This window comes from Hemicordylus capensis, chromosome 15 (assembly GCF_027244095.1).
Source record: "Hemicordylus capensis ecotype Gifberg chromosome 15, rHemCap1.1.pri, whole genome shotgun sequence".
NCBI lineage: Eukaryota > Metazoa > Chordata > Lepidosauria > Squamata > Cordylidae > Hemicordylus > Hemicordylus capensis.
In genome coordinates this window covers 15,753,169-15,779,151 of record NC_069671.1, presented here as the reverse complement: position 1 = coordinate 15,779,151, position 25,983 = coordinate 15,753,169, and the positions used below count along the sequence as shown (strand labels likewise).

Genomic DNA, 25,983 nt, shown 5'->3' with positions numbered 1-25,983 from the left:
AGGTGTCCCACTTAAAACAAAGCTGCAGTTGCAGAGGATAGTGAGAAGACAAACAGAACTGACATCTTTCAGTTCCTCGTTAAGATTGCATTGAAGCTGGGCAGGGACTGTGGTCTTTGGATGCTGCAGCCTGGTGTGGTTCCTTCTCAACTGCACATCACAAACTACACCATTGATCCCACCTGTTTGTTTAAGGGCACAACAGCCTCCCAAGGCAGCGGTTAAGCACCTTCCTTTCTCAGTCAGTACCAGTTCTGGGTAGCAGCTTCCACCAGCCAGCTCAATCAACCGATGCTTCAGATACAAATCGATACCAGGTGGGCCGACTAAACATCCCCTCCTCTCTCCGCCTAGCCTGCCTCACGGGGTTGTTGTGAGGACTGACATAGGCATGTACAGAATGAGGTCCCAAATGCCACAGATAAATAAATGTCTGTGTGAGGCCTGGGGAGCTGTTGCTTGAGGAGTGAGTTTGATACTCTGTGTGTGTTGGTGTTTGTGTTTTTAAATTTATCTCCACCAAAAAGTAAAAATAAAAAAGGAGGGCAGGCCGTGGGCGGGGAGCTCATTAATGTTAATGAGGAGGCAGAAGCCGCCCGGCTGGTGGAGAAGAGCGAGGCGGAGTCGCTGCCGTCCTCCAGGCCTCCCCAGTCCAGCATGGCGGCGGCGGCGGCTTTTCTGCGGGGACGCGGCGCGGCTGGTGAGTCCGGCAGGAAACTTTCTTTGCCCCCGCCAGGCACTCTTGGTACGCGCCGCGGCGCCCCTGGCCGGGGGGGGGGGGGAGCTGGAGCGTACCAAGAGCGAACTGGGGGGGGGGGGGGCAGTAGTGGGCTCGGGGGCTCTCCTGTGTGGGGAGGGAAGCCCGAGGAGGGCGAGCCGTGGGGCGGAGGAGGCGAGGGGGCTTAGGGTGGCCAGCATTTCCTTGCCAGAAAGAGAGGGCTACACGTTTGGGGGTTGGGGGCTGGCTTGTGGGGCTGGGAGGGGTATGCAGTGGTAGTCAGGAGCCTGAGTATCATTGGCGTATATTACTTACTTACTTATTTATTATTCCTTGTTTGCACAAACAGCCGCATTATTGTTTGTTTATTTATTATTCCTTGTTTGCACAGTCAAACAGCTGTTATTGACTGGTTTGTTCTATCCAGACATTATTATTATTATTATTCCTTGTTTGCACAAACAGCCGTTATTGACGGGTTTGTTTTATCCAGACAATATAGTTGTTTGTTTGTTTGTTTGTTTGTTTACTTACATTTTCTATCCCGCTTTTTCCTCCGAAGAGCCCAGAACGGGGTACTACATACTGTAGTACTGTTGTGAATACTGTTGTGAAGTTTCTCTTTCACAACAACCCTGTGAAGTAGGCTCGGCTGAGAGAGAAGTGACTGGCCCAGAGTCACCCAGCAAGTCTCATGGCTGAATGGGGATTTGAACTCTGGTCTCCCCAGTCCTAGTCCAACACTCTAACCACTACACCGCACTGGCTATATGGACTTGCACAACAGGCTATTGAATAACGCCAGCATTGTTGTTGTTATTTGGAACATATTCGAGTTTGGCCACTTGGCGACCCAAAACTCAGAAGAAGCAGCTGCTCAGCTCTCCCCACCACCAGAATGAGGGACATGATCCTGCGTGATGAGGGGCATCTGGCAATCCTAGCAGGCGGGGGGGGGGGCCTGGGCAATGTCCAAGAGAGGCAGTGGCGAGGGGAGCAAACTGGGGGGGGGCTCCCCTCTGGCTGCTTTTCCTGCAGCCCCTCCTCCAGATGTGTGCAAGGGGGACCATTTTATTTGTTTGTTTATTCAATTTCTATACTGCCCTTCCAAAAATGGCTCAGGGCGGTTTACATAGAGAAATAACAAACAAATAAGATGGATCCCTGTCTCCAAAGGGCTCACAATCTAAAAAGAAACATAAAATAGACACCAGCAACAGTCACTGGAGGTCCTGTGCTGGGGACGGAGAGGGCCATTTGCTCTCCCCCTGCTGAATAAAGAGAATCACCACATTAAAAAGGTGCCTCTTTGTCCAGTTAGCTAAACACTAAACTTCTAAAAACCCTTTTAAAAAAAATTGTGCAGGTAGAACCTTAAAAACACTAAACTTCTAGAAATAAACCCAGCAGTGGATGGCGAAAACTTAAACTTTGTACATTTAAAAAAAAAAAAATCAGTCAACTATTAAAAAAGAAAAGGACAAAAGCAACTGCAAAATCAACCCAGCAAAAGATTAAAGGTGCAGTTTTCTTTTAATAGGGCAACCCAGCCTGGAAGTCAAAGCTCCTGGGGAGACGATGTGGGCAGCTGCTTGGGACGGGCCTTGCTTTTTTTTGGCCCCCTGGCTGAAGCCTGCGTCATGCAAAGCTGGGACGGAGTGCGGGAGGAGTTGTGGCTGTGATAGACTGCCTTGGTTTGTGGAGGTTCCATCTCTCAATACCCTAATGCAAATGGAGGCTGCATGCAAGGGCCCAGAAGCCTTTGGCTGGCTGTTGCTGGGGAGGTGTTGCTGGACTAGGTGGGTGCAGAAGAAGATGATATCTTCTTAGTGAAGATAGCTAAGAATCGAATTGCCATGTTCAGAGGCAGCCTGCTTCGGAGTACTGGGGGTTGGTTGCACGAAATAAGGAGGGCTGTTGCCTCCTCGGGGCCTGTTTGTGGGCTTCCTGCAGGCATGGGGTTTGCCACACACTGGAGCTTAAAAGGAACCATTTCTAGACTTTGCTTCCCGGCTACTCTCTTTGTAGGGAGGAGGCTCTTGGTCTGTGTGGCGTGACCCAGCCGGGCTGTCCAAGAGGGCCTCTGGGGTAGTAATACATAGATGAGGCCATGGTGAAGTAGTGTGTAGTCCAGAGGTGCACAACTTAAGTGTCCTGGTGGGCCGGAACCAAGCATGACTTGATGAAGCCCTAGATTCCCAAGGTTAGGTCCCCAGGTGTTGGACTACAACTCCCAGCACCCCCAGCTGCAATGATCCTACAATTATATCTGGCCACCCAATTCACACAGTGTATAATTAATCTATGGATTTCTTTGCCATGGGATATGGTGATGGACACCCACTTGGATGACATTAAAGGGGTTTAGACAGATTCACAGAGGACAGGTCTATCAATGGCTACTAGTCGGGTGGCTGTGGGCCACCTCCAGCCTCAGAGGCATGCCGCCTCTCAATAGCAGTTGCAGGGGATCAACAGCAGGAGAGGGGGCATTCACATACCCCTTGTCTGTGGGCTTCTCAGAGGCATCTGGTGGGCCACTGTGTGAAACAGGATGCTGGACTAGATGGGCCTCCTTGGGCCTGATCCAGCAGGGTTGTTCTTATGGAACCAGAGAGCCGCAGCTGTTAGGAGACCAGTAGGATGCAAATTTGGCAAGACTGGTCAGGAAGCAGGTGATGGAGCCTTTTGCCCAGTGTTGGTGGGTGAGGGGGCTTTGGGCAGGCCGCAAGGCTCTCTTCACCTTTCTCCTTGGTTGGCATGCAGGCTCTGGGCGTGTGCTCCTCCCAGATTGCATCTCCTCTGCAAACAGTTCTCTTCTGTCTTATGAGAAATTGTCTTTTAACATGCAATTAAATGTTTGCCCCTGCTTTGAAGTGGGGCAGTATTGCTGTCCCCGGTGGAGGCTGTAAAACTATGCCTGGAGGCAGGGCGGGTGTGGTAAAACGGCTTCTGAGGGTGAGGTTAGGTAGGGAGTTTGCAGTCAACAGGCCCCCTTTGTCTCCATGGTCCTATACTCAGGACTTTGGCCCCTGATGGAAAGGGGCAGTGTCAGAACTGCAGTCTAGGCCGGCCTGATCATCCATCCACTTGTATGGGAGCTGGTGCTTGGAGAATCCTTGCAAAACCCTTGCCTAACATGGCTCAAAGTTTTCTGTCCCTTTGCAGACATGGTTCAGCAGCACAGTGTGCATCCCCTAGGTCCAAGTGGAGGCTCTTTCCCACCTCCTTCCTTGTGCTTTTCCATTGCAGCATGGACTTTTCAGCATCTGCGACAACTGCACACTGTATACCAGGCAGTGGAATTGCCAGAGACGCACCAGATGCTCCGCCAGACGTGCCGCGATTTTGCCGAGAAGGAGCTGGTCCCCATTGCTGCTCAGCTGGATAAAGAGCACCGCTTTCCTGCGGAACAGGTGAGTGTGATTTGTCGAGGTGCTCGGCATACAGGTGGAGTCAGAAAGGCCTGTTGTATCCGAGAAACTCATCAAATAGAGGAGCAGGTGTTGGCCAAATTGCTTGGCCTCCTGGAACATGATTATATTTTGACTAGTTGTGAGTCTTAATGCTGTCCAAATTGAGCAGAACCTCTCCCGTTCATGTTTGCTTGCTATGAGCAAAACCGTATTGAGTTCTTAAAACCCAAACCGAAATTCTACACCCAGAGAAGCTGAATTCTGCTACCTATCTAAATCCATGCGATGGCACAGTTTTTCTAGTTCTTCAGATTTCTTAATTATGGTGTAAACTGTTCTTCATGAGGAAGGCAAGGAGCCTCTGCAAAGACTTTCCTCTTAGCGGCTTATTCCAGAGCCCTCCTAACTTCTGTGGTGTTACCAGGCTTTGCACACATGCTTCAAGCCTATATTTGCAACAACAGGGACTAGAAACTTGGTTTTTTTGTTGTTGTTTTTAAATAACACCCCCCGCCCCCAAGAAATTGACTTCTGTGCCTGCCTCCACATTAGGCAGTTTCCTATGCCCAGAGAAACTATCAGCCAGCTTGTGTGTTATTTTAATGCCACTGGTTTGGGAACTTGTTTCATAGTTTATTGTAAATTGCCTTGAGCAGAAGTTCTTTGGAAAGGTGGTTTTCCTTTCCACTGTAATTTTATTGCATAGTTTGTAGTACATTATCAGTTTGCAGTTTGTGCAATCTATCTTTACTGCATAGGACACATACTGCAGGAATGTGAGGTATTTTTCAAAATACCGACAGGTAAAATCAGAACTACATATAGAAGAGAAAGAAACAGGACATCTTTCTTGTAGTTGTTGAGCACCTCCACACCCATGGGACAAATGCAGTTTAAAAAGTATGGGAGCCTACCACCATGCTGATTTTAGTGGCCAAAGTGGGGATATTTTTGCAATTTTCAGAAACATGACCTTCAAAAAATGGCGGAAAACATAGAAGGGAAAGGAACAGCTGGGAGACTTGTCTTGGAGTTGTTAAGCACGTATGCACAAGTGAAGCGTGTGCAGCTTCAAAATGTTGGGGTCCTGCTTCCCATACTGGATGGGGAGGACAAACATAACCCCAATTAATTGCTTTGTTTTGTTGTTGTTGCTTTGGTTTTTAACGGAAATCATCAGCTGCTTCTCCTCCCCATGCCTCCAGGTCAAGAAAATGGGGAGTCTTGGGCTGCTAGCGATGGACGTGCCTGAGAAGTATGGAGGAGCTGGACTGGATTACTTGGCCTATTCCATCGCCGTGGAGGAGATCAGCCGAGGCTGCGCGTCCACGGGAGTTGTCATGAGTGTCACTAATGTAAGAACAGCCCTGCCGGGTCAGGCCCAAGGCCTATCTAGTCCAGAATCCTGTAAGGTCGCCTTCTGCTTTTTGGGGTCACCTGATTTGATGTGTCTGGCCTAGGAGAGTTTCATGCTTTGGAGGGGTAGATCTGTTTGAAGCTGGTTGCTTGGGGAAATGGTCCTGGTGGGTTGCAAACCAGGAGATTAAGAGAGGAACTGTCTTGTCTTTTCAGTCCCTCTATTTAGGACCAGTTTTAAAGTTTGGGTCTGAAGAGCAGAAGCACAAGTGGATCACTCCCTTCACAAATGGGGACAAAATTGGCTGCTTTGCTCTCAGTGAACCAGGTAACTTGGGTGTTCAGGCGCTCCCCTGGAGGGTGATTTTGTCCTGCAAGTTGTGTGCGTGGTTTGTGAGGATGGACATCTCTGGTATACCTAACCTAAAGGAGTAACTGATCATGGAGCATGAGAGAGGCATTATAAAACCGGACTGAAGCTGTGTATTCCAAGTGCCAAAATGCAGTCCAAAACTTCCCTAAGGAATCTGTACACTGCTGCTGTCATAATGAAAACTGAGGCACAAGGGTGTGTGTGTGAGAGAGAGTGGGGGGGAGGCTGATTGTCTGGGGCAAGGCCTGGCAACCCCACCTCCTGACTACTGGCCCGTCTCACCAGCTGTTCTACTTTCTGAGGCCACAGGAGTAAGCTGCGTTCCATCCCTATACTAAACCCGCAGAGCACATGAATGAAGCACATCTCTTCATGAGGGAGACATTTCAGTTCAGTCATTTTAGGACAAATAGTGGGGTGGGGGTGGGAAGGTTGCCATGCAGCATTTCATATAAACCTATACTTTTGCAGCCAAACTGTGAGTTGAATTCTACATTGAATTTCACACACTTTTTAAATAAAGAATTTGATGCAGTTTTCATATTTAATATTTTCCTGTCAGAACAAGGGTTTGTGAGATATATGTGGGAAATTACTTTGGGCTGCTTTTCCCCCAAGATGGCAGCCAAAGCTCAGCTCGGAATGTTTGGGACTTTTCGTGTTACTAACAACACGGTCCTGGGCATTTGTACCAATCGTTAAAATGTTTGGAATTTCCCCTGCTCTTTGCTAAAACCGAACCCAGAAATGACCCAAGGTGCTAGGCTTGCTTTGCCCGAAATTTTTGGAAGTGGGGCATCTTTGGCCCATCCCAGTCAGTTTTGATTTTGTCTTGCCAAGGGAACGGCAGCGATGCTGGAGCTGCTTCAACGGTTGCCCAGCTCGTTGGCAACGAATGGGTCTTGAATGGCACCAAAGCCTGGATCACCAACGCCTGGGATGCCTCTGCAACTGTAGTGTTTGCCACCACAGACAAATCCCTGAAACATAAGGTGAGTGCATGAGGTGCTTCACGGTCAGCATTGGCTTGGGAGGAAGCATCCTATATGAGCACTGCAGGTCTATGACCACAATAAATGTATCTATGTGTGAGCCAGGCCCACACATTTTGGCCATTGGTACCATCCTGGGGGACAAATGCTCATAGGGATTTTTGGAAACGGCTACCCCCTGAAAGATGGAAAATAGGTGATAGCATTCTTGTACTTACAGCTCTGTGTGTTATCGATCGCCCCTTCTTTATCTGTGCTCCCAAACAATGAGGGCAGAACTGCAGTCATTCTTGCTCAGAGGAAAAGGTTATGGTCAGGGTAACTCTCTCCATGGAGTAATCTTTGAAGGACATTCCTACCAGTTCTCATTTCCATTCTTCTGACCACATTGATAATTTTTAACAACAGGTTTTTTAAAATTAAAACAGCTTTTAAAACACCCAAACCGCCCTGAGCCATTTTTGGAAGGGCAGTAGAAAAATCGAATAAATAATAATAATTAATTGTAAAGTTGTGTGCTACAGACCTGATGGTCAGGATGATAAAAGCATGATAATATGGTGAAAGCTGAAATTATTGCAATGTAGACCTTGTCAAAAATCACCATGAGCATTCATCCCTCCGGATGGTACCGACCACCCGCAGCTGGTGGTCACGTACTAATAGATTCCCTGTTGGTAGTTCAGAACCGAAAACTGAGATAAACATTCCCAGGTGAGAGAGGTTTACATAGAGAAATAATTAATTAATTGAATGCATCCCTGTCCCCAGAGGGCTCCCAGTCTAAAAGGAAACATAAGATAGACACCAGCAGCAGCCACTGGAGGGATGCTGTGCTGGGGATGGATAGGGCCAGTTGCTCTCCTTCTGCTCAATAAAGAGAATCGCCACGTTCACAAGGTGCCTCTTTGGCCCAGTTAGCAGGGGTCAGAAGGATGAGGTCAAGTGTCCATCTTCTCACAGCGGCCCAACCAGATGCCCCTGTGGGAAGCGTGAAGGCAACAGCCCTCATCCATGGCACACCAAGGCAGACTGCTTCTATTAATGGAGGTACCACTTGATTAGCACAGCTAATAGCATTTTATCGATGGCTCCTCCATTCCCTTTTTTAAAACATCTGCTAAAGCAGTGGCGATTGCCACATCTTGTGGCAGTGAATTCCCAACAGACCTGGGAGGCTTCCTGAGCAGCTGGTGAATTGCATGTTCCATGGCAGGCCAGCCTTTCTCTGTGTGTGGACAGCTGTGAGAGCTTTGGGGTAGCGGTGGTGTTTTGGTTGCAGGGTATTAGTGCCTTCCTCGTCCCAATGCCAACCCCGGGCTTGTCTCTGGGCAAGAAAGAGGACAAGCTGGGCATCAGAGCATCGTCAACCGCAAACCTTATCTTTGAAGACTGCCGCATCCCCAAGGGCAACCTGCTGGGGGAGCAGGGAATGGGCTTCAAAATCGCCATGGTGAGTGACGTCTTGAATGGTGGGGGCAGGGGGTGTGTGGCTGACACACTGCGGGAAATTCCTCAAAGTAGTCCCATTGCAATGAAAAGGACAAGTGTGGGAGAGTGGGGCCTATCAGCTTCTTGGCGGCATGGGGAGGGATGAGAAACCTGTTGGTCTTCCAAAGGGTGAGAAATGGAGTCTTACTTGGGATACATATCAAGTGATGTAGGGCTCATTTATGCCTTACGTTTGCCAGCCTTGGGCTGCTCCTTTTAATATTTATTTTAAATCTTAGTATAGTGCTCTAACATTCTTTTCAAAGCAGTTAAAATTAAACATGAAGACAAGAACTACAGTTATAAGAAGAACAAGAATCTATTATAAAGCTGACACTATAAGAACATTCTTCTAGTTTTCAAATAAAAGCCAGTCTGCTTGTTGGTCGTAAGGGGCTTGTTTAAAAGTAATGAGCATGGGTGTCCATAGGACGTGGTGGAGAAGGGGTGCAAAGCCAGCAGCCTTCCTCATCAGCCCTGTGGTGCCCCCCAGTACCTACTAACGACCACCATCTCCTGCTCTTCTGCTGCAAAAAGCCAGCTAGGAAATGGCAAGTATACACTCGCCACCTTTTCACATGCTGGGCATGCTCTTTACTTCCTCTGCCCACGGCTGGCAACAGGGATTGGATAGCGCGAGTGCCCCTCTGTCTTTCTAACCGCTGTCTGAAGTATCTTTGTTCCTTTGTCTTTGACAAAGCCCAGTGACTGCTTTTTCTTCCTGCTGTGGCTGGAGTTGTTACAAGCCTGTTTTCTGTTCCCTGCTCTTCCTCTCAGCAAACCCTGGACTCGGGCAGGATTGGCATTGCTTCGCAGGCCCTGGGAATAGCTCAGGCAGCGCTGGACTGCGCTGTGGACTATGCAGAGAAGAGGATGGCCTTCGGGTCTCCCATCACTAAGCTGCAGGCTGTTCAGGTACTGGGGACGGCCATCTTGGGAGTCTCAGTAATAAGCCCACCTGCCCTAGAAGAGAACTGCATGCACCACCTCCGTCGGGGCTCACTGGCTGGCCATGCAAGGGAGGGCCTCCCCTCTGGGGGCAGTGCCTTTGTCCCTTACTATTGGCCACTGGGGATGATTGGAGTTGGTAGTCCAACAGAGGACCAAGGTCATGCAGCCCTGCCCCACAGAGAAAGATTTGACTGGCACCCTTCCTACCAGCTTTTCATCGAGGGCCAGGATTTTTTCCTATTTCCCCCAACCTTTCTTTGATTATATGTCTTCTCTTCTCCACCCCCACCCTGGAAATTGTTCTTACTGTAGTGGTATGTTTCCATTTTTTAATTTTTGTGTGTTTGGTTGGTTGTACTGTTAGTTAATTCATGGTCCCTTCGGATAGGGGAAGTATTGAGTTTTAAACTTATTTTTGTCAAATCTCGTTGCCAGATATGGAATTCCCCTCATTGTATAAGTGAGTTGCATACTTGTGACTTTCTTTGTTAAACTTGCCAAAGAACAATTAGGATACAATGAAAAATCTCTTGTGGGACATGAGACTCCATTAAGGCCACCAGTTGGTGGTCATTGCTCCAAAAAGCAAAACAACCCCCCCAGCTTGTCATTTGCTAACTTAAGGCAAAACAAAAAACCCGGGCAATGAGGTACTCATTCCCCCTAATTAACACAGGGCAAAATCCACTGGGAAGTTCTCCTGTGAAAACTACAAGAGTGTAGTTCATTTCATTGGGCCACTCGCTTTCGTTAATGGGATCCAAACTTTGCTCGCTGAGGTGGTTGCTTCTCCACATGGGCTTCGTATTTTGCCAGAATTTGGGTGGGTTTCGGTTCTTCCCTTGTTAAAGTGATTTATTGGCATGTGTAGAAGATAGATGGAGCGTGTTGAGCATCCCTCTGCTGTCCTGTGTCTGCAGTTCAAGCTGGCAGATATGGCACTGGCCCTTGAGGGTGCTCGCCTGCTGACCTGGAGAGCCGCCATGCTGAAAGACAATGGAAAGCCCTACACCAAGGTAATGCCCATCTTCATAGCTGTGAGCTTCTTGCGGGCGCCCCAGAAATCTTGCTGCATCTCTACCACTATCAAGTCTCCCAGATCTTCATGTGAGAGACCTGTGCATTCAGGCCTTGCAAGTAAACATGGTGCCTAAGAACTGGGTGCTGGTGGCAGCTGGTTCATGGGGTGGCTAATCGAGTTTGCCTGTTCCCAGAGTATTGCCATCACATTCATTTCTTTTCAAAACAGGAAGCGGCCATGGCCAAACTTGCTGCATCAGAGGCTGCAACGGCCATTTCCCATCAGGTAAGTCCCTTTTTAAGAGCAGCTGTGCCTCAGTTTCTCCCAAGAGCTTTCTGGAATAAGCTCCCCTTGTTCTGGTGAAGAGGAAGGAGGTTATCAACTGGCAACAGCAGAGCTCCCTCCACTGCCCCACCCTGCAGACAGGCACTTATTTGGAGCTGGCCTATAAGGAACAAAAAACAGAAGCCATCCTGCAGAGTGGGAAATGGCTCAACAATAAAACTGAGTGAAAGGCTGGTCCAACTAAACCTACTCTAGAAATGGGTATCGCTCAGACGAACGAAAATCAAATGAGGACAATGTGCATCATCTCTAGAGATGTTCCCTGAGGTGACATGACTGTTTTTCTCTAGGCTATCCAGATCCTGGGCGGGATGGGCTACGTGACAGAGATGCCAGCAGAACGCCACTACCGTGATGCTCGGATTACAGAGATCTACGAGGGAACCAGTGAGATCCAGAGGCTGGTGATTGCGGGGCAGCTGCTGAAAGAGTACCATGGGTGAAGAGACTTGCCCTTAAAGTGCCTCCTACTGCCTGCACTTTGTGAGAAAGTATTTCTCAGATGACGGTTGTGAAGAGAGAATGTCGGTCCTTGCCAGAAGTGTCAAACATTTAGGGGGGGAGAGAGAGAGGCAGAGCCCTAAGCATTCTTTTAGGAAGCCATGTGCTCTGGCAGTCGAGTTTGTTTGAGTGTTTAAAACCACCAGAAAATAAGTGCCTTGCAGACATCATCCACCCAATAATTTGCACTACCTTATGTTTGATTCCTGCACGCCACCCTTAATGAATTTCCAGGTGGTAGACACTTCTGTGTGTGAAATAATTAAGCGCTCTTTACCCTCACCTACTGTAGCAGAAGAAGCCAGGTCCCCGGGGGAGAGGAGTGGTGATCTGTACAGCCCAATGAATGAAGGTTGTACTTTCTTCAGTGTAAGCTACTGAAACTTAAGTGCCGTCTCCTGCTTTATCCGATTACCACAACTACCTCTGCATCCAAGCCAGCCTGTTTAGGACAAGTGGTGGGAGGTGTGCCCTACAAGTGCATAGGAGCCCATTCATTCCTTTAGCAAGTAGATTAGGCAAGACAAGCTGAGATTCCTGTAAAGGTTGTTTGACTCCCACACAGCTTGCAGCTATTAAATCGGAACACTTAACAACTTATTAGAGGCTACCAGAACATGGATGGGTGTGTGTATGTGTGGGAGGAGTAATATCCTGCTAGTGAAATATTGGTCCACCATAATTTCACCATCTCATAATTGCCTCCTACCTTTCCCCACTGAGAAACGTAACAAGAATGTTGTACAACAGATGCTGTATGTTCACTTGTTGTAGCTATTAACCATGATTGTGGAAGGTTCCTTACCAGCAAAGGCAGAATCCTTCTAAAAACCAGAAGCTGAGGATAAACAATGTGGAAAAGGCCATTGCCAGAGACAGTCAGTGGCTTCCTACTGAAGACAGAGTGCTAGCCTAGCTTGGCCTGAAGCAAAAAGGCAAGGCTCCATGACGGTGGATGAGGCATCAGCTTGGGAGTGGGATGCCTCTATCACAGCCCCGAAAGTCTTGTCCTCGTACCTCTCCGAGCTTCTCCAGATTAGCCACCTTGGCTTTGAGGGAACAAACTTGTTCTGAGAGTCAGGAGCTCCTTGCACCAAGCACACCCCCATGACTTCTGCCCATCAAGCAGATAGTCATACATGCAACACACTGTGCAATACACTAGGAAGCTTTGCCTTCCCAACTGGCTTTCTACCTTCATGACTCGTTCTGTGGCTGTTTAGAATATTCAACAGTTTAAACTGTAGTACTTACCTTCTCTTCCCGCTGGGCTCCATGTGATCAAGAGGAGCTCCTTTCAAGCTCTCTCACACACCTCCCTGCTAAACCCCTATGATACCTGTTTGTTAATTCCTGGTCACTAATTCCCCTGGACGCCACCTCTTATGTAGAGAGTAGGCTTCAAACTGAGGCAACCTGGCTCAACAGGAATGTGGCTCCTCCCACCAGGTGTGACTCTCCTCAGCCCTAGCTGGCTCCTCCCACTCCCTCCAAGCAAAAGAGAAACAAAGTCACACAGACACTCGGACTTCTCCCCTAAAGAGATACCATCCCCTACAATCTCCCCCTCCTCCTGTTCGTTTGAAGAAGAAATTAGTCTTTTTATAAAAGTTGGCTATCTTCTCAGGTCTGCTTGTCCTCTTCCCAGAGCAGGCTTCTCCTACAAATTCTCTTTACCACACCACGGCGTTATGTTACTTCATTGAGATGGGCAACACACCTCTCTTAAAAGAAATCAAACTTGATTAGATCTGATCAAACATTTCTACGATTCACAATCATGCCACTTCAGCTTGTCATCAAGCCTGCCTAGTTTGGGTTCAGCCTACACTGGCTTCCCCACTCAACTGAAGCAGTTTTTAACAGCTAAGGTGGCATACACTCAAGGGCTGCTTTGCCAATAGGGACCTGCTGGTGAGCAAGTTATCTCCAATTGTTGTTTCCAATGGCTCATGTACTGTACATCTGGCACACATTTACCCAGACATTTTCTCTTTAGCTCTCTAGAACTGCCTTAGATCCATGGTCTTACCAGTGATGCTTCTGGGAGCTACAGAGATTATTAAAAGTCCTCCAGGATATACACAGAGAGAATACCCTTTACAAAGCCAAAGTTACACATTTAAGGAGCAACAAGCACTTAATGTGTCGAACAGTCCAGTCTGCTCAGCAATCCTTTCTCTTTCCTTACCTCTTTTGCTTGCTTGCAAATCCAAGGTCTGGTTCTGGGCAAATTCAGAGCCTGGTTCTGTTTGTTTTTTGGTAAAAGCAAATGCAACCCAACTCAGTAACCCATCTCATAAATGCAACATTTTAATTTGTGTGTGCACTCGCTCTCTCTCTCTCTCTGGGGTACCTGAATGAGAAGTTTGTGACAAAAGGGGTTCAATTGTTTAAAAAAGGTTGGGAGCTCTTGCTCTATCCTGACTGGCAGTAGTTCTCCAGGGTCAGACAGGCTTCTCCCCTAATCACAGCTGGAGACGGAACCTGGGATCTTCTGCACATGAAGCTGGTGCTGAGCTTGTGATCTCTCCCCAAACTGGAAATCCCAGCACCTGTTTTCACAAACCATGAAGCCACACAACCCCACACAGACCTGCCATCTGCAACATCAAGACAGGAATCCCGACTTGCCACGTGTTCCCAGCCTTTGGTCCCCAGCTGATGTTGGGCTACAAGCCCCATCACTGCCAGCCTCTGGCCATTGTGGCTGGGGTGGTAGGCCACACACACCTGGGGACCCCGGCATTACCGGGCTATTGAGATCTATGAGAAGCACGCTAACCAATGCTTATGATTAGCAGAATGCATGCACTGAACTTAAAAAGACAGGGCTTGGTTGCTCAAAGTTAAACTTGCCAAGGGCATTGCTATTATAACATCAAGTGCCAGCTGTAAAGGGGAAAAGGTCTGAAGTTCTGATCTGTTAAAATACACTTTAATTCAGATCCCATTCACAACAGGTACTTAATGTTACAGACTGGAAAACATGAACTCTCAAACTGCTTCCTCCCACAAGGCAGTCAAAGCAGCAAATGCCACCTAATGGTTAGCAGGTAGCGGGAGCTGTTATTTTTACACAGCCCAGTGAGAATTTGTCAGAGTATAAATTTTTGCCGTTTCCCCTTGATATTGGCCAATAGAGAGAGATTAAGTATTACAACATATTTAAACATTTCTGAAGAAATCAGGCACTGCAAATCAATGCCTCAAACACCTATAATTTCCCCAGCTTTAGCTGGCTATAGATTTCCCCCCACTCTTTTCAAAGAACTACAGGCAGTAAATTAATAGGTACTCTACAAGATGCTGGGGCATTAATTATTCTACAATAACTGGGTCAGATTCCAGTACAATAGAATAGACTTTGACAGTGCTGTTTATGTAATTCAACACTGACAAAATAGCAGCCGGTGGGAAGGAGTCTTTTCACAATCTCCCAGCACGTTTTATGCGAGTCATAAAGCTGCATCTAGATGTGCTCTCTGTGTCCTTCCCCGCCCCCCACCCAAGTTTTTTAGGTTTTTGCTCGTCACAGTCGATGATGGAATAGGGGCAGGAAAACCACAAAGTAAAAACTGCTATACTCTCAAGGCCTCCGAGTTCCCTTGCTACAACTTCAGGCATTACACATCAGTTCTAAATGTGACGAAAAAAATGTAACATCCTCACGCCAACACCAATAATTCGATACAAATCTTTAGACAAGTAGTTGTTCTATCTTACCAACATCCAAGGTGATACCTGAAGGTGAAATCAGACGTGAAGTTTTTGGAGGAAAGGGATTAAAAATCCACAAATGCATTTCATTCAAAATACAAAACTCTACCCCTACAGGAAGTGTCTAGGAAGGGTTCGAACAGGGCTTCTAGCTGGAGCTTCCGAGCCCTCCCCTCCGTTCACCTCACAGTGATCACGACCTTCTCGGGCCCATATCCAACAGCTGTGGTCCTGTCACCCAGCAGCAACAGAGCCTCCCTCCCACCCACTTACTGACATTTTGAATGTTGGGTTATGCAAAGCAAGCAAATATTAGAATGAAACATGCAAATTAAGTATTTGAAGTACAAGATTTAGGGAGGTCTGAGACAGAGTTACATATCACAAATGACTGTGCTGTTCCCTTAATAAAAATCTTCCCTCTTTGCAAATAATCAAACCAAATGGACCCTCAATACTTTGTAATACACAAATGCAGTCCACTAGGAAAGCCAAGTTAACTCCTGCCAAACTGAACAAACTCAACATATTAACCCCATTACAGTATTTCCCCCCAAAATAAAAAGCTTTACATCCAAGAGCTGTGATCTGTGCAAATGAGATTCCTCTGCATGTCTGCTAAAACAATACCCCTTTCACACACAAAAATAATTGTTTCTACAAGATGGACAGAAAAGAAATGAAGTAAGAGACAAGGAAATTTCAGAATAAGTTGGACTTTGACCTGAGTTGATTTAGTGAGTGTGTGTGTATACACAGATGTTTCCAAAATCAGTTTAAACTAGCCAGCCAAATCTGAACTCAGACTTTTCAGAGTGCAGCATGATTCACAAAAGATATTCACATGAACGCTCCAATTTTTTTTGAAAAAGAAATGACCATTTCAGCTTTTACTTCTGAAAGTTTGCGTGGAAAACTATGAGGCTTCTATTATTTAATAGCTTCTGGTCCTATGTCACTGCCTCAAAGAGGGTATGAAAACTGCCCTCCCCGAAAAACATTTGGGAAAGGACATTAAATTTAATGGGTTAGGGCTGCAGGCCTCAGAATACAAAGGCAGGGCTAAATTAAAAGGCATCCCCTTTGATACCCGGAATTTCAACTCCACAGGCCTTCACCCAGTTTGCAAAAAAAGAGAAGATAAGATCCTCTTAGTACCTTCAAGACAGCTGATTTCTCACAGTTAAAATAACATAGCCAGGACAGATTGTTAAGAAAAGTCCACATTTTAACAGACTCCCAGGTACAAAGCAGTCATCACAAGCTCTGACCAATCACAACAGCAGAGGACAGGGGTTTTTTTCTCTCTCTTTTTTCTCAAAGGGCAGGGAATGGGGAAAAATACAGTGCACTAATGGAACAATGCGCAAAAAAAAACCAAAACCAAAAAAATAAAATAAAAATAGAAAATAGAAAAAATGTATTTACAAGTCATACATTACTATGATCCGAACGCACAGAGACGACAGCTGCTATAATACATGCATTGGGTCAGGAAGGGAGCTATTAAAACCCTGCAATGGAGAAAATGTAAAATCAAGACCAACCCACAAATAAAAAGGGGGCAGGCGTGGAGGGATCGAGGAGGTCCAGGGCTTCCGCTTTTCCCCTCCCCAAAGTTTGCTACATTGATTGAAATCAAAACCATCTTCTAAAACCCAGGAGAACACGCAGTACAAAATACTACACTGTTTCGTTTTTTTTTTTAAACTGAAGCTTCACTTTGGATGGGGAGGAGGGCGGAGAGACAGCAACGTATTTGCAGATCCATATACAAGAAAGTCCATAGCAAAGTGCTCTACATGCTAAAAAGTACAGCAAGCCCGTCTGCTACAAAGCATGATCCTAGCAGGTTTTTCCTTTGCATTTATATATATTTATATATTTATATATATATATAAATGGGCATGGGTGTGTGTCTGTGGGTGTGTGTATCGATATATTATATACACATATATAGACGCGCGCACGCGCACGCACACACACACACACGTGCGTGCACGCGAGTATAAAAGTCGTGCCCTTGTTCACTGCAGCTTGACATCTGGGTGGCGACGCAACTGGTTACAACAAAGTCCTTGTGTTGTGTACTGCAAGAAGTCACTCAATGTCTGTGGATTTAATAAGTCACCTCACGCCACAGAAAATATTTAATAAATTCAAAGAACAAAAAAAAAAACCCAAGAGGCTATAGTGACAGAAGACCTTCTGTCTCAGTTCTCTTTGAAACTCCAGTCCGGCAGAAAACTGGTCCCAAAGTACTCCTGGGGTTTGCCAAGGAACTCCAAGCGCCACGGCCATTTTCCCCTGTTAGTGTTCACGAGCTGCTCCTCCTCCTCCTCAATGCCTCTCTGCCGCTTCCCGGTCAAGTCTCTCGCCTCCTCCCCTCAGGAACACCTGGGGGTCTGGCACCGACAAAGGAAAGGGGGGAAGGAGAGGAGGGAGGCCACCGCCCTTGCAGAATGGGTCCTCCGCAGCTCCAGGCAGGGCGATGGGAGGGGGAAAGGGCCTCCAGGCGGCTGCTCTTTCCTCCTTGCGATCCTCGCACAAGTCCATTCATTTGTACAAGTTCCACAAGCCGGTCGTGCTCCCAACTACCAGCCCAGCTTCAGGAGACAACCAAGCTGTGAGCCAAAAATCGCCAGAATAAAAAGGACCAAGGCAGAAGTTCTGGTCACTTTCCATCTGTTCCATCATACCTCCAAGAAACGTGAGCTGCTGGACTTGGAGTGGAATGGTTCAGACCACATGCGGCGCAGATCACCCTGAAGAAAGAACAAAAGGGGTGTGTGTGAGAGAGAGAGAGAAAGGGAGTGAGAGCCTGCAGGTGTGGGGGAACAGGGAACCCCACTCATTCATCTCCTCTAAGCCCCCACTCTGATCTCAGCACATTTTGGTACGGCTTGGCACCAGCTTTAAGCCACTTCCTCATCTCTTCAGTTTCTAGTCCACACGGACCTCTCTTTCTTCCCTTTCGTGAGCATCCCTGTCTAGGATAGCCACGTGCCCCTAGCAAGATTAGCGCCATCTCCTGCACAAAGCCCACATCTTCTGCAAGCCTTACTTGGGCCATCACAGAATGAACGGACCCTGAAGCAGTTTCACCCTAATGGTACTTTTTAGTGAGAGCAGGGAGGCTGCTCCTTGTGGCTACCAACTGTGTGTCCCCAGCTACCCTGTCCGGGGGGGGGCACTATCGCAAGCTCCTCCTTCCCACTCCTGTCCACCTCACTCATTCTGCAAAACCTGACAGGTGAGTGACAATACCCCTTCTGCAGGGGCGGCTCGTGAACTCTCCTCCGGGGGGGGGTGGACAGCTTCTTTAAGGTAAACGGAGCCAGTGCTCCATGCCGCACAGCAGCCCCCGCGGTGGGGAATCACCTCCGCCATTCACCTGGCTCCCACGGAGGTGAGCCCCCGCCAGCGGCCAGGTGAGTGGCGGGGGCGATTCCCCACCACGGGGGCTGCTGGGTGGCACAGAGCACCGGCTCCATTTACCTTAAAGAAGCCACCCCCAGAGGAGAGTTCACAAGCCTCCCCTGCCCTTCAGCATTCTGGACACACCATTTTCCAAAAATGCAATCCAGATAGTTCTCTCCATTAGAGCGCCCCGGTATAGGACAATTATGGGGAGAGAAACCCACTCTGAAATCTACCGTTTTCACACTCCAAACTGAATGCCAGAGCAGCAGCATGCAAAAGGAGGCAGCCTCTCATCCAAAGTTAGTTCTTTGCCATGTTCAGGGCAAAGTCCAATACAGAGCACAGATTATTTGTTGTAACACAAATGTAACGGAGAATCCCGTTCCGAAGACACAAGGTACTGAAAATCATGGCTAGGCAACCTTTGTTCTGCAGCTGGTGCTGAACTACGACTCCCATCATCCCCAGCTGCAAAGAGCGATGGAGCGCAGCAAGAGCTGGAGAAGGAATTTCGTGACAAGAGGCGTGTCTGGGTTTACCTGTCAATCTTGAGGGAAGCCAGAACGGAACTCTCCAGAGACAGCTCGACAAGAAGCAAAAGCAAGTCTCCGGCTTCTGCATTTCCTCCCGGTCCGAGACCTGGCGACGTCGCGCCATCTGAGAGGTGCCCCTCTCAGAATCCTGTGCGGCCCCACGGCGGAGGTTTGTGCCCCTGAAAGCCCCGCTGCCCCGAAGCCCTGCTTGGGCCCTGACCCCCAAGTCGGTGCTGCGGAAGTCTTCCCTCCCACAGCCCCGCTTCTCCGCCATCTCACCTTTAAATAGGCCATGGTGAGGAGTGGCAATAAGGTGAACGGTACCAAGTAGAGCAGCGCTGGCTGGGCAGCCCGGTGGATGCGAGAGGCAACCGTTGCTGTTAAGAGACCTGCAGGAGAAGGAGGAGAAGACGACGCCACCACGTCAGGGCCCCCCGCGAGGGCTGCATCTGGCTGCTGGTTCTTCTCAGAGGACAAATTTGCTTCTTCTCAACCTTCAACCCCAACCCTCAGAAGAACAAGCCGTTTCCACTGTCCATTAGGGATCCGCTTGAACCTGTTTGGAGGCTCTTTTATGGGCCTCCGCACAGGTTCGAACATTCAACACCGGAGGGGTGTGTGTGTCTGCCCTTAAGGGCAGGGGAGGGGGCACTCCCCCCACCCGGCACTCAGTTTCCTAAAAGTCCGTCGGGGCAGTATCTCTCTGCCACCCCGCTGTCCCCTTTACCGGAAGTACTCGACACGCCTGCAACAGGGCGGCAGGGAGGTACACTGCTGCCCCGACGGACTTTTAGGAATCCAAGAGCCAGCGGGGGGGGGGGGGGGGAGTGCACCCCCACCCTTAAAGGCAGACACACACACCCCCGGTGTCGATCTGGCCCCCGCCAGTTCCGTGCACATCCCTATGGTCCATATACACAGGAAAGAAGAATGACGAAGGAAGATTCAGGCAATGTCCAAATGAATCCGGCATCTTGTACAGAATTCCAACAGCTCTCTAATTTTCAAAAGCAGAAAATGTCTCATCTCAGGATAATGAACAAAAGCTTCAGAACACTTCTCAGCGCTTTGCTTGGAGACTCTCAACACAAAGCCTGAATTAAAGGACTTTTAAGTCTCAAAACATCAAACAACTGCAAGTCACAGAGGCTAATTTGCTATACAAAAATTAGTCTGCTTTCAGCCTGCACGAGTCCATGCTCTGAGCTCGAGTTTACCAGACAACGTTCCTCTTAAATTCCACACATTCAAAGTCTTTGGCACCCATTCTGAATAGAACATTTTCATCCTCTCTTCTTTGATGCCTCAGTTAAATAAAAATAATCAACCGCGTTCTGTTTAATGCACAAGTCATGTTACCTTGCAAAGGCCTAGTATCTGGGGCTATAAAGAGCTTCTCCTCCTCTCAGCCGCCTTTGTCCCCAAACCTCTTTAACATCAACTGCTCTGCAGTGCAACCTTATAAAGAGCTACTTGTCTGCTCACCTCTGGGGAGTAAAGTAACTTCTGGGCCACCAGGCAAGGCAGGTTTGTCAACTGGCAGAGGGGGTTCTCTTCCCACCCACCCCCTTCAGGCTATTCAAAGTGTGCTGACTGGCTGAGCCCAGCATATCTGAGCAGCTTGCAAAGACGTGTGCGAGCTCAGCACTTTTGTGGATGTGCAAAGATGCTTCCATCATTTAAAAAAAATTTACAGAGTCCACCAGTGCTAAGGAGGCTCTTGGAAGTGGCTGGAAATGGGAGGAAAGAAAGCACGCAGCCCTGCGTTTCATCCTCTGAGCTCGCATGTCGTTGAGAGATGCAGCGAATATTAAAAGGTATGTGGGGAAATGAAGGTGCTTCACCACTGCACCATCTGTAAACATAACCTTGGCGTTGCTTATACCAGACTGGAGTCCCTTTGGCCATTGGGGCAGAGGATGGGGAGCCACGTTTGAGAAGCCCCCCGACCTTACACCAAAGTTGCCCCACCTTGCTTCCCCAGACGTTGGGCTACAACTCTCACCACCTCCACCCTTTGGTCACTATGGCGAGGGATGATGGGAGTGGTTGTCTATCACCATCACCATCACCATCACCACCACCTCAGGACCCAGGGTTGGGAAGCCCTGCCTTATACGTTCCAGAGCCCTCCGCCTCTCACTCAGAAAACAATCTGGGCATGCTGTGGGCGGGAACCAGGTCCGCGCTCCCTCTCCTCTCTCCCCGGCTGCATCCCCTTCACGTTCCTTGCCCTTACCTACGAAGTATCCAATGAGAGTGCAGTGAAAATAGGAGACTTTTTGCATACGGCCAGAGATGTTGCCGGGCCCCGGCGCGCCGCAGGAGTCGCTGCTGGCTTGCTTCTTGTAGTTGTCGTAGCGGAGCACAAAGCAGAGCAGGAGGCCGGGCATCACGATGTCGCCAATGCCCAGCATGGAGAAGTGGCTGCCAGTGGAGCTGCAGAACAAGGGGGGTCCCGGTTTCAGGGAGGGCCGCGGCGGAGCCTACAGCCCACCCCCGCCCCACAATTATCTCGCTATCGTATTTCTATACCACCTCATACAGACATCTCTAGGCAGTGTGCAATGTCAACACACCGCAAATGTGACACAGTATAAACAGCTAAAATCCACAAAAAGGAAACACCATCTCAGTCGATACAACGTATCAAACGTTTAAAATTTCAGCTAAAGGCCTGGGAAAAGAGGTGCATCTTAAGGGTCTTCCTAAAAACAGGCAAAGAAGGAGATGCTCTTTTTCAACAGGGAGCAAATGCCAGCACCCTGGGGCAGCCACAAAGAAGGCCCAGTCCCAAGTCGCCACCAAATGAGCCAGTGGCAACCATAACCAGACCTCTTCAGATGATCTTAATAGGCGACAGGGCTCGTGACAAAGAAGGCGCTCTCTTAACTACCTTAAAGAGAAGCAGAAGGTCTTAAGTACCTTAGACCCAAGCCGTTGAGGGCTTTATAGGTCATTATCTCCTCTGTGACCAGCATTGATGCACACCACCTTTAAGGCAGCATGGCTAATCTGCGGGTCAGGAGCATGCTTCCAAGAAGGCAAAGAAACAGTCCACCTCGAGTTTCCTGTGCACACTTTTCAAAATAGCATTTCTATGGCAAATACATTTCTCCAGAAGAAAAAAAAAAGGGACGGACTCCTCAAAAGGAGGATGGACACGGGGCTCAAAACGGCGAACCCTACCTTGGAAAGACGAGTTTTCCAGGCAGCGACAAACGGGGGACATCTCGACCAACGTTTGGTCCAAGGTGAAGCTTCCGAGATAAAACATCAAGGGGGTTGTCAGCAGGTTGCGTGGCGACTTTCACCATCACGTTGCTATTGAAGATGTAGGCAGAGAAGAAAACCTGGAAAGAACAACAACACTAAGTTGGAAGGGCATATTAAGGGAGACTATTCTTCCCTCATGTAGCTTGGCATCTCAGAGACAAACATGGGCTGGCTCCCAAGGCCAGGGAAACACATGACACAGGGTTTGCAGAATCCTTGTTTTCACATGGCCGGATCTCAGCAATCGTGTGTTAAACCCTTAGATTGGTCCCAAACATGATGCAGTGGGGAAGAGGGGTATACGTGTCACTTATTTGAAATAATTGCATCCCACCACTCAGCCCAAGCTTGAGGCAGCTTGCAAAATTTAAAATCCATACAAAAATAAAACTAGATTAGTGGAAAAGTAAGAGCAGCAGCAAGAACAGCAATGGCCATACGAGTCCGGAGCCAGCAAGAACAAGCATACTTTAAAAGATCCTAAACCCCATGAAACTCTTAAGTTAGTAGCAGAGTTAAGCCATGAGGGTGTTGAGCAAATGGTCAAAAGGAGGCATTTTACAGGCTAACTGCCCAAAGGAGGAATGCCTATCGCCGCTGTCCCGCCTTGAAAGACACGTGGTTCAGCCTGCACCAGTGAGATATCACACAGGTATGGATCAACCTAGTGCCTCCAAGAGCCCCATGGAAAGGGGGCAGGGAGGGCAAGAGTTGCTAGTGGAACCAATGGAAAAGCAGAAGGCATTCATGGAAAGAGGGCCTACAGTCTAAAATGCCAGTGATTTCTACTCTAGTCATGACTGCAAGACCCAGCAAGAAAATGGGTTGTGCCTTCAGATCCATGGCAAGATGACCAGTGACATGATACGGAAATGCCCGAAGGGATGAACACTGCCAACCCAACCTCTGGGGTCAGAAGAACAAGTAACGAGGTAGGCAACTCACCCAAAAGACATCATAAATTAAGAGCCCTGAGAGCAGCAGACAGGAAACCTTGAGGCTCGGCAACCGGACAAAGGCTATCATCGCAACACACAGGCCCATCGCCAGAGCTGGAACCGAGAAACACAAGAGTTAGATCACTGTTGAAGACAAAGGTTATTTATGATCAAACCTGTGGCAATGGGCAGTGTAATTTCCTGGAAATAAAAATGACAACTAAGGTATCCGGTTTAAACCCAGGGAATGTTTCCAGGGGCTACAACACACACCTCAAGCACCCAGCTCCACGACAAGCATCTGTCCAGGGTTATCTGTATCTGGCATCACAAAAGTCAAGTTTCAACAGCCAGGAGAGCCACATTATGGTGATACATTGTGCAGTCTCACTATGTGCATGGACATATTTTGTTTCCATAGTTTAATCTGCTTCTCAGAGTTAAATTCTCAAAATATTTAGTAATTTAGGCAGAGAAAGCACAGAGGAAAGCAAGAGGATGTTTTCTCTCTGAACCATGAGGACTAGCAACTCAGCTTTTTAGATGCCTGAAAGCTGCATTATCTGGATGTCAATTCAAGAGCAGACAGAATCGAGACTTGCTCAGAAAATCTGCAGATATGTGGTACAAATATAGCACTATCATATTTGTTACCCAAATTTTACTGAAATACTCCATACTGTTAGCCTTTTCGTAAGACTAGACAAGTACTTCTGACTCTAAAGATACAGTAGAAGTTCAAGAGATCTGGGGACAGACAACAATGCCAACACTTTATAGCTGGGAATGGAAAGACGTGTCCCGTCCCCCCGCCCCCAGTCCTGGTGTTTGGGGAGGCCAAGGTGAAAGTGTGTTTCCCTTCTTGCCCTTCAGAATACGACAAATATTTGTAGACCGCTTTTCAACAAGAGTTCCCAAAGCGGTTTACATAGATATAAATGAAATGAAATGAATAAAAAGGGAAATGACAAAACTAACAATATTAAGGATCAGTTATAATTCAGTTATCCAATATTAAGAATCAGCTGAAGAGTGAAGACTGAACAGATTCATTTCGTACCCAGGTCCAAGAGGCAAACCGCCACACACTCTAATTTACTCCTTTTGCTTACATAGCAGGAATGAATTTGGTTACAGCAGCGGTTCTGAAGTCTGGGTTCCCGGATGCTGAACTACAATTCCCATCAGGATAATGGGAGTTATAGCACTGGGAGTCTCAATTTGAGAACCCCTAGATTAATCTAACAAGCCAAAAGAGGTGAGGAGGAGAGTCTGAAACCTTTCCGACAAACACGCCAGAGAAAGTTTCGTGCCCTCTGTTTTGTGTCAGAGTGGGGAAGTGAGAGCATGCACACCATGTCTTGTGTGAGAACTGGTGTGGAACAGAGACCAAGCTGTGACCGCAGAAATCCCCAGTTCTAACTTCCTCTCCAGCAAGCGGATTTCTTTCAGCACTGGCAACATGACGACAGTAATAGTACTTTTAATACAGTCATCCCTCGACAACTGCAAGGGTTCTGTTCTGGCAAAACCTTGCCGTTGGCAAATTCGCAGCTGGCGAGCAATTGAAATCAATGGGAGTTAGGGGGACTGCAGTCGCAAAAAGACCCAAAAAAATCCAAGAAAAAAATACAAAAGGATTTGCCAAAAATCACCTGGAATCCCTAAAATCACCAAGAATAAGCAAGAGAAGTGAGCAAATTGAACCTCTGGAAAATTTTGAACCCTCAAAAATCACTCGAAGGCACTTTTGAATCCCCCCCAAAACACTCAAAATCACTTTAAATCATGGGGAGTTGGCAGGGTCAGCAAGAGGAATGAGTGGATTGAACCTCTAAACCCCCCCAAAATGTTTGGGGGACCCCCGAATCACTAAAAAATCTCGGCAAACTGTGGATACTTGGGTCACGGTTGGCGAGACCGGTCACAATTTCCAAGTTGTGGATACTCAAAACCACAGTTGGGAAAACCGCCGTTGGTGAGGGATGGCTGTGCTTTCTGAGATAATGCTGAACACTAAAGCTCTCTTCTTGTTACAGTTTGAATAATAGCGCTAAAGTCTTTTCTGCCCGAAATAGCATTGATTAGGAAAATGATGAAAGGGGTCTCTCTCTCTCTCTCTCTCTCTGCACATGTATCCACAACAAAAGAGATGCTCACTAGGCAATTTCTGGGTTCGAAAGCACACAGCTCGCCCACATAGGAAGCACACGCCCTGGGATGGTGCTCCGGGTGGCTTCCTCTCGGGGCCAGCAGTCAGAGCCCTTTCCATTCTGCCTTCCTGCTCATTTTCAGCATGCCAGAAGGAGGAACGCCCCTGATGCATCGCCAAGGCCCTTTCGCTGGGCAGTTCGCCTCTGTCCAAGCAGAGCGAGCTGGGCTGACCTCGTTTCGCTTGTAAGATCAGAAAAGGACACACACACGGGATGAGTCAAGGCTTAAATAAAATAATGGGATTAACCCAGGAAAATGTTTCTGAACTGCTGGCACATCCAGTCCATTCCTGAGGCCCAAATCCCTCGGAAGGACCACAGAAAAGGACACAGCCTCAGTCGCTCGTCACATTCTTTCTGTGGGGCAGAACAGCAAACAGACTTCAAGAGTTTTAGCTCAAACTCAAACCATTTGCTTATTTTGAGAGTGGATTCCTAGTTTCACAGCTTGAGGAGCAAGGCACTTTTTTGTTATTGTTCCAGTGATTAATTCTTCATTTCACAGTCACACATGTTTCCCTGGAGGTGAATTGCAAACCTTTCCCCCTCAAAAAAGCTTAAATGACTTAATTAAAAACCAAATGTATCAGGATCTCCACAGACAAACTGGCTGCCTCGATGTGTTTAAAGTTAATTTACCATCACCCCCTTCTCACTGCTGGCAACACCCTCTGGGTAACCATCCTACTTACAAACGAAAATAGGAAACCGCCTTA

The 25,983-nt window shown here is 47.9% G+C and overlaps 2 protein-coding genes across 4 annotated transcripts in view; one reads left to right on the top strand and one right to left on the bottom strand.

The window, feature by feature from the left end:
- The first annotated feature begins 560 nt into the window (after positions 1-560).
- On the top strand, positions 561-17,063 carry ACADS (acyl-CoA dehydrogenase short chain). Of its 2 annotated transcripts, XM_053280487.1 has the most exons (10): positions 561-700; positions 3,971-4,134; positions 5,340-5,489; positions 5,707-5,818; positions 6,704-6,855; positions 8,138-8,308; positions 9,124-9,261; positions 10,218-10,313; positions 10,547-10,603; positions 10,954-17,063. In XM_053280487.1, the coding sequence occupies exons 1-10, from the start codon at positions 658-660 to the stop codon at positions 11,104-11,106; spliced, it is 1,236 nt and encodes a 411-aa protein (XP_053136462.1). In that variant the 5' UTR covers positions 561-657; the 3' UTR covers positions 11,107-17,063. The 2 variants fall into 2 exon arrangements, with proteins under 2 accessions (XP_053136462.1, XP_053136464.1); XM_053280489.1 differs by lacking the exon at positions 8,138-8,308.
- The window catches only part of SPPL3 (signal peptide peptidase like 3), a 40,186-nt gene continuing 31,224 nt past the window's right edge, over positions 17,022-25,983 (bottom strand). For both annotated transcript variants that reach the window (XM_053280485.1, XM_053280486.1), the window contains 5 exons: positions 23,062-23,168; positions 22,030-22,193; positions 21,080-21,279; positions 19,120-19,229; positions 17,022-17,649 (listed from right to left, as the gene is read on the bottom strand). In XM_053280485.1, coding sequence (XP_053136460.1) covers positions 17,578-17,649; positions 19,120-19,229; positions 21,080-21,279; positions 22,030-22,193; positions 23,062-23,168 — 653 coding nt within the window. In that variant the 3' untranslated portion in view covers positions 17,022-17,577. The remainder of the gene's footprint in view (positions 17,650-19,119; positions 19,230-21,079; positions 21,280-22,029; positions 22,194-23,061; positions 23,169-25,983) is intronic.

Bases quoted from the DNA above. Each gene is read 5' to 3' on its own strand.
- ACADS (XM_053280487.1), top strand. From the start codon at position 658: ATGGCGGCGGCGGCGGCTTTTCTGCGGGGACGCGGCGCGGCTG. The intron at 5,490-5,706 runs GTAAGAACAGCC...TTGTCTTTTCAG, and splicing joins TTGTCATGAGTGTCACTAAT to TCCCTCTATTTAGGACCAGT. The intron at 10,314-10,546 runs GTAATGCCCATC...TTTTCAAAACAG, and splicing joins ATGGAAAGCCCTACACCAAG to GAAGCGGCCATGGCCAAACT.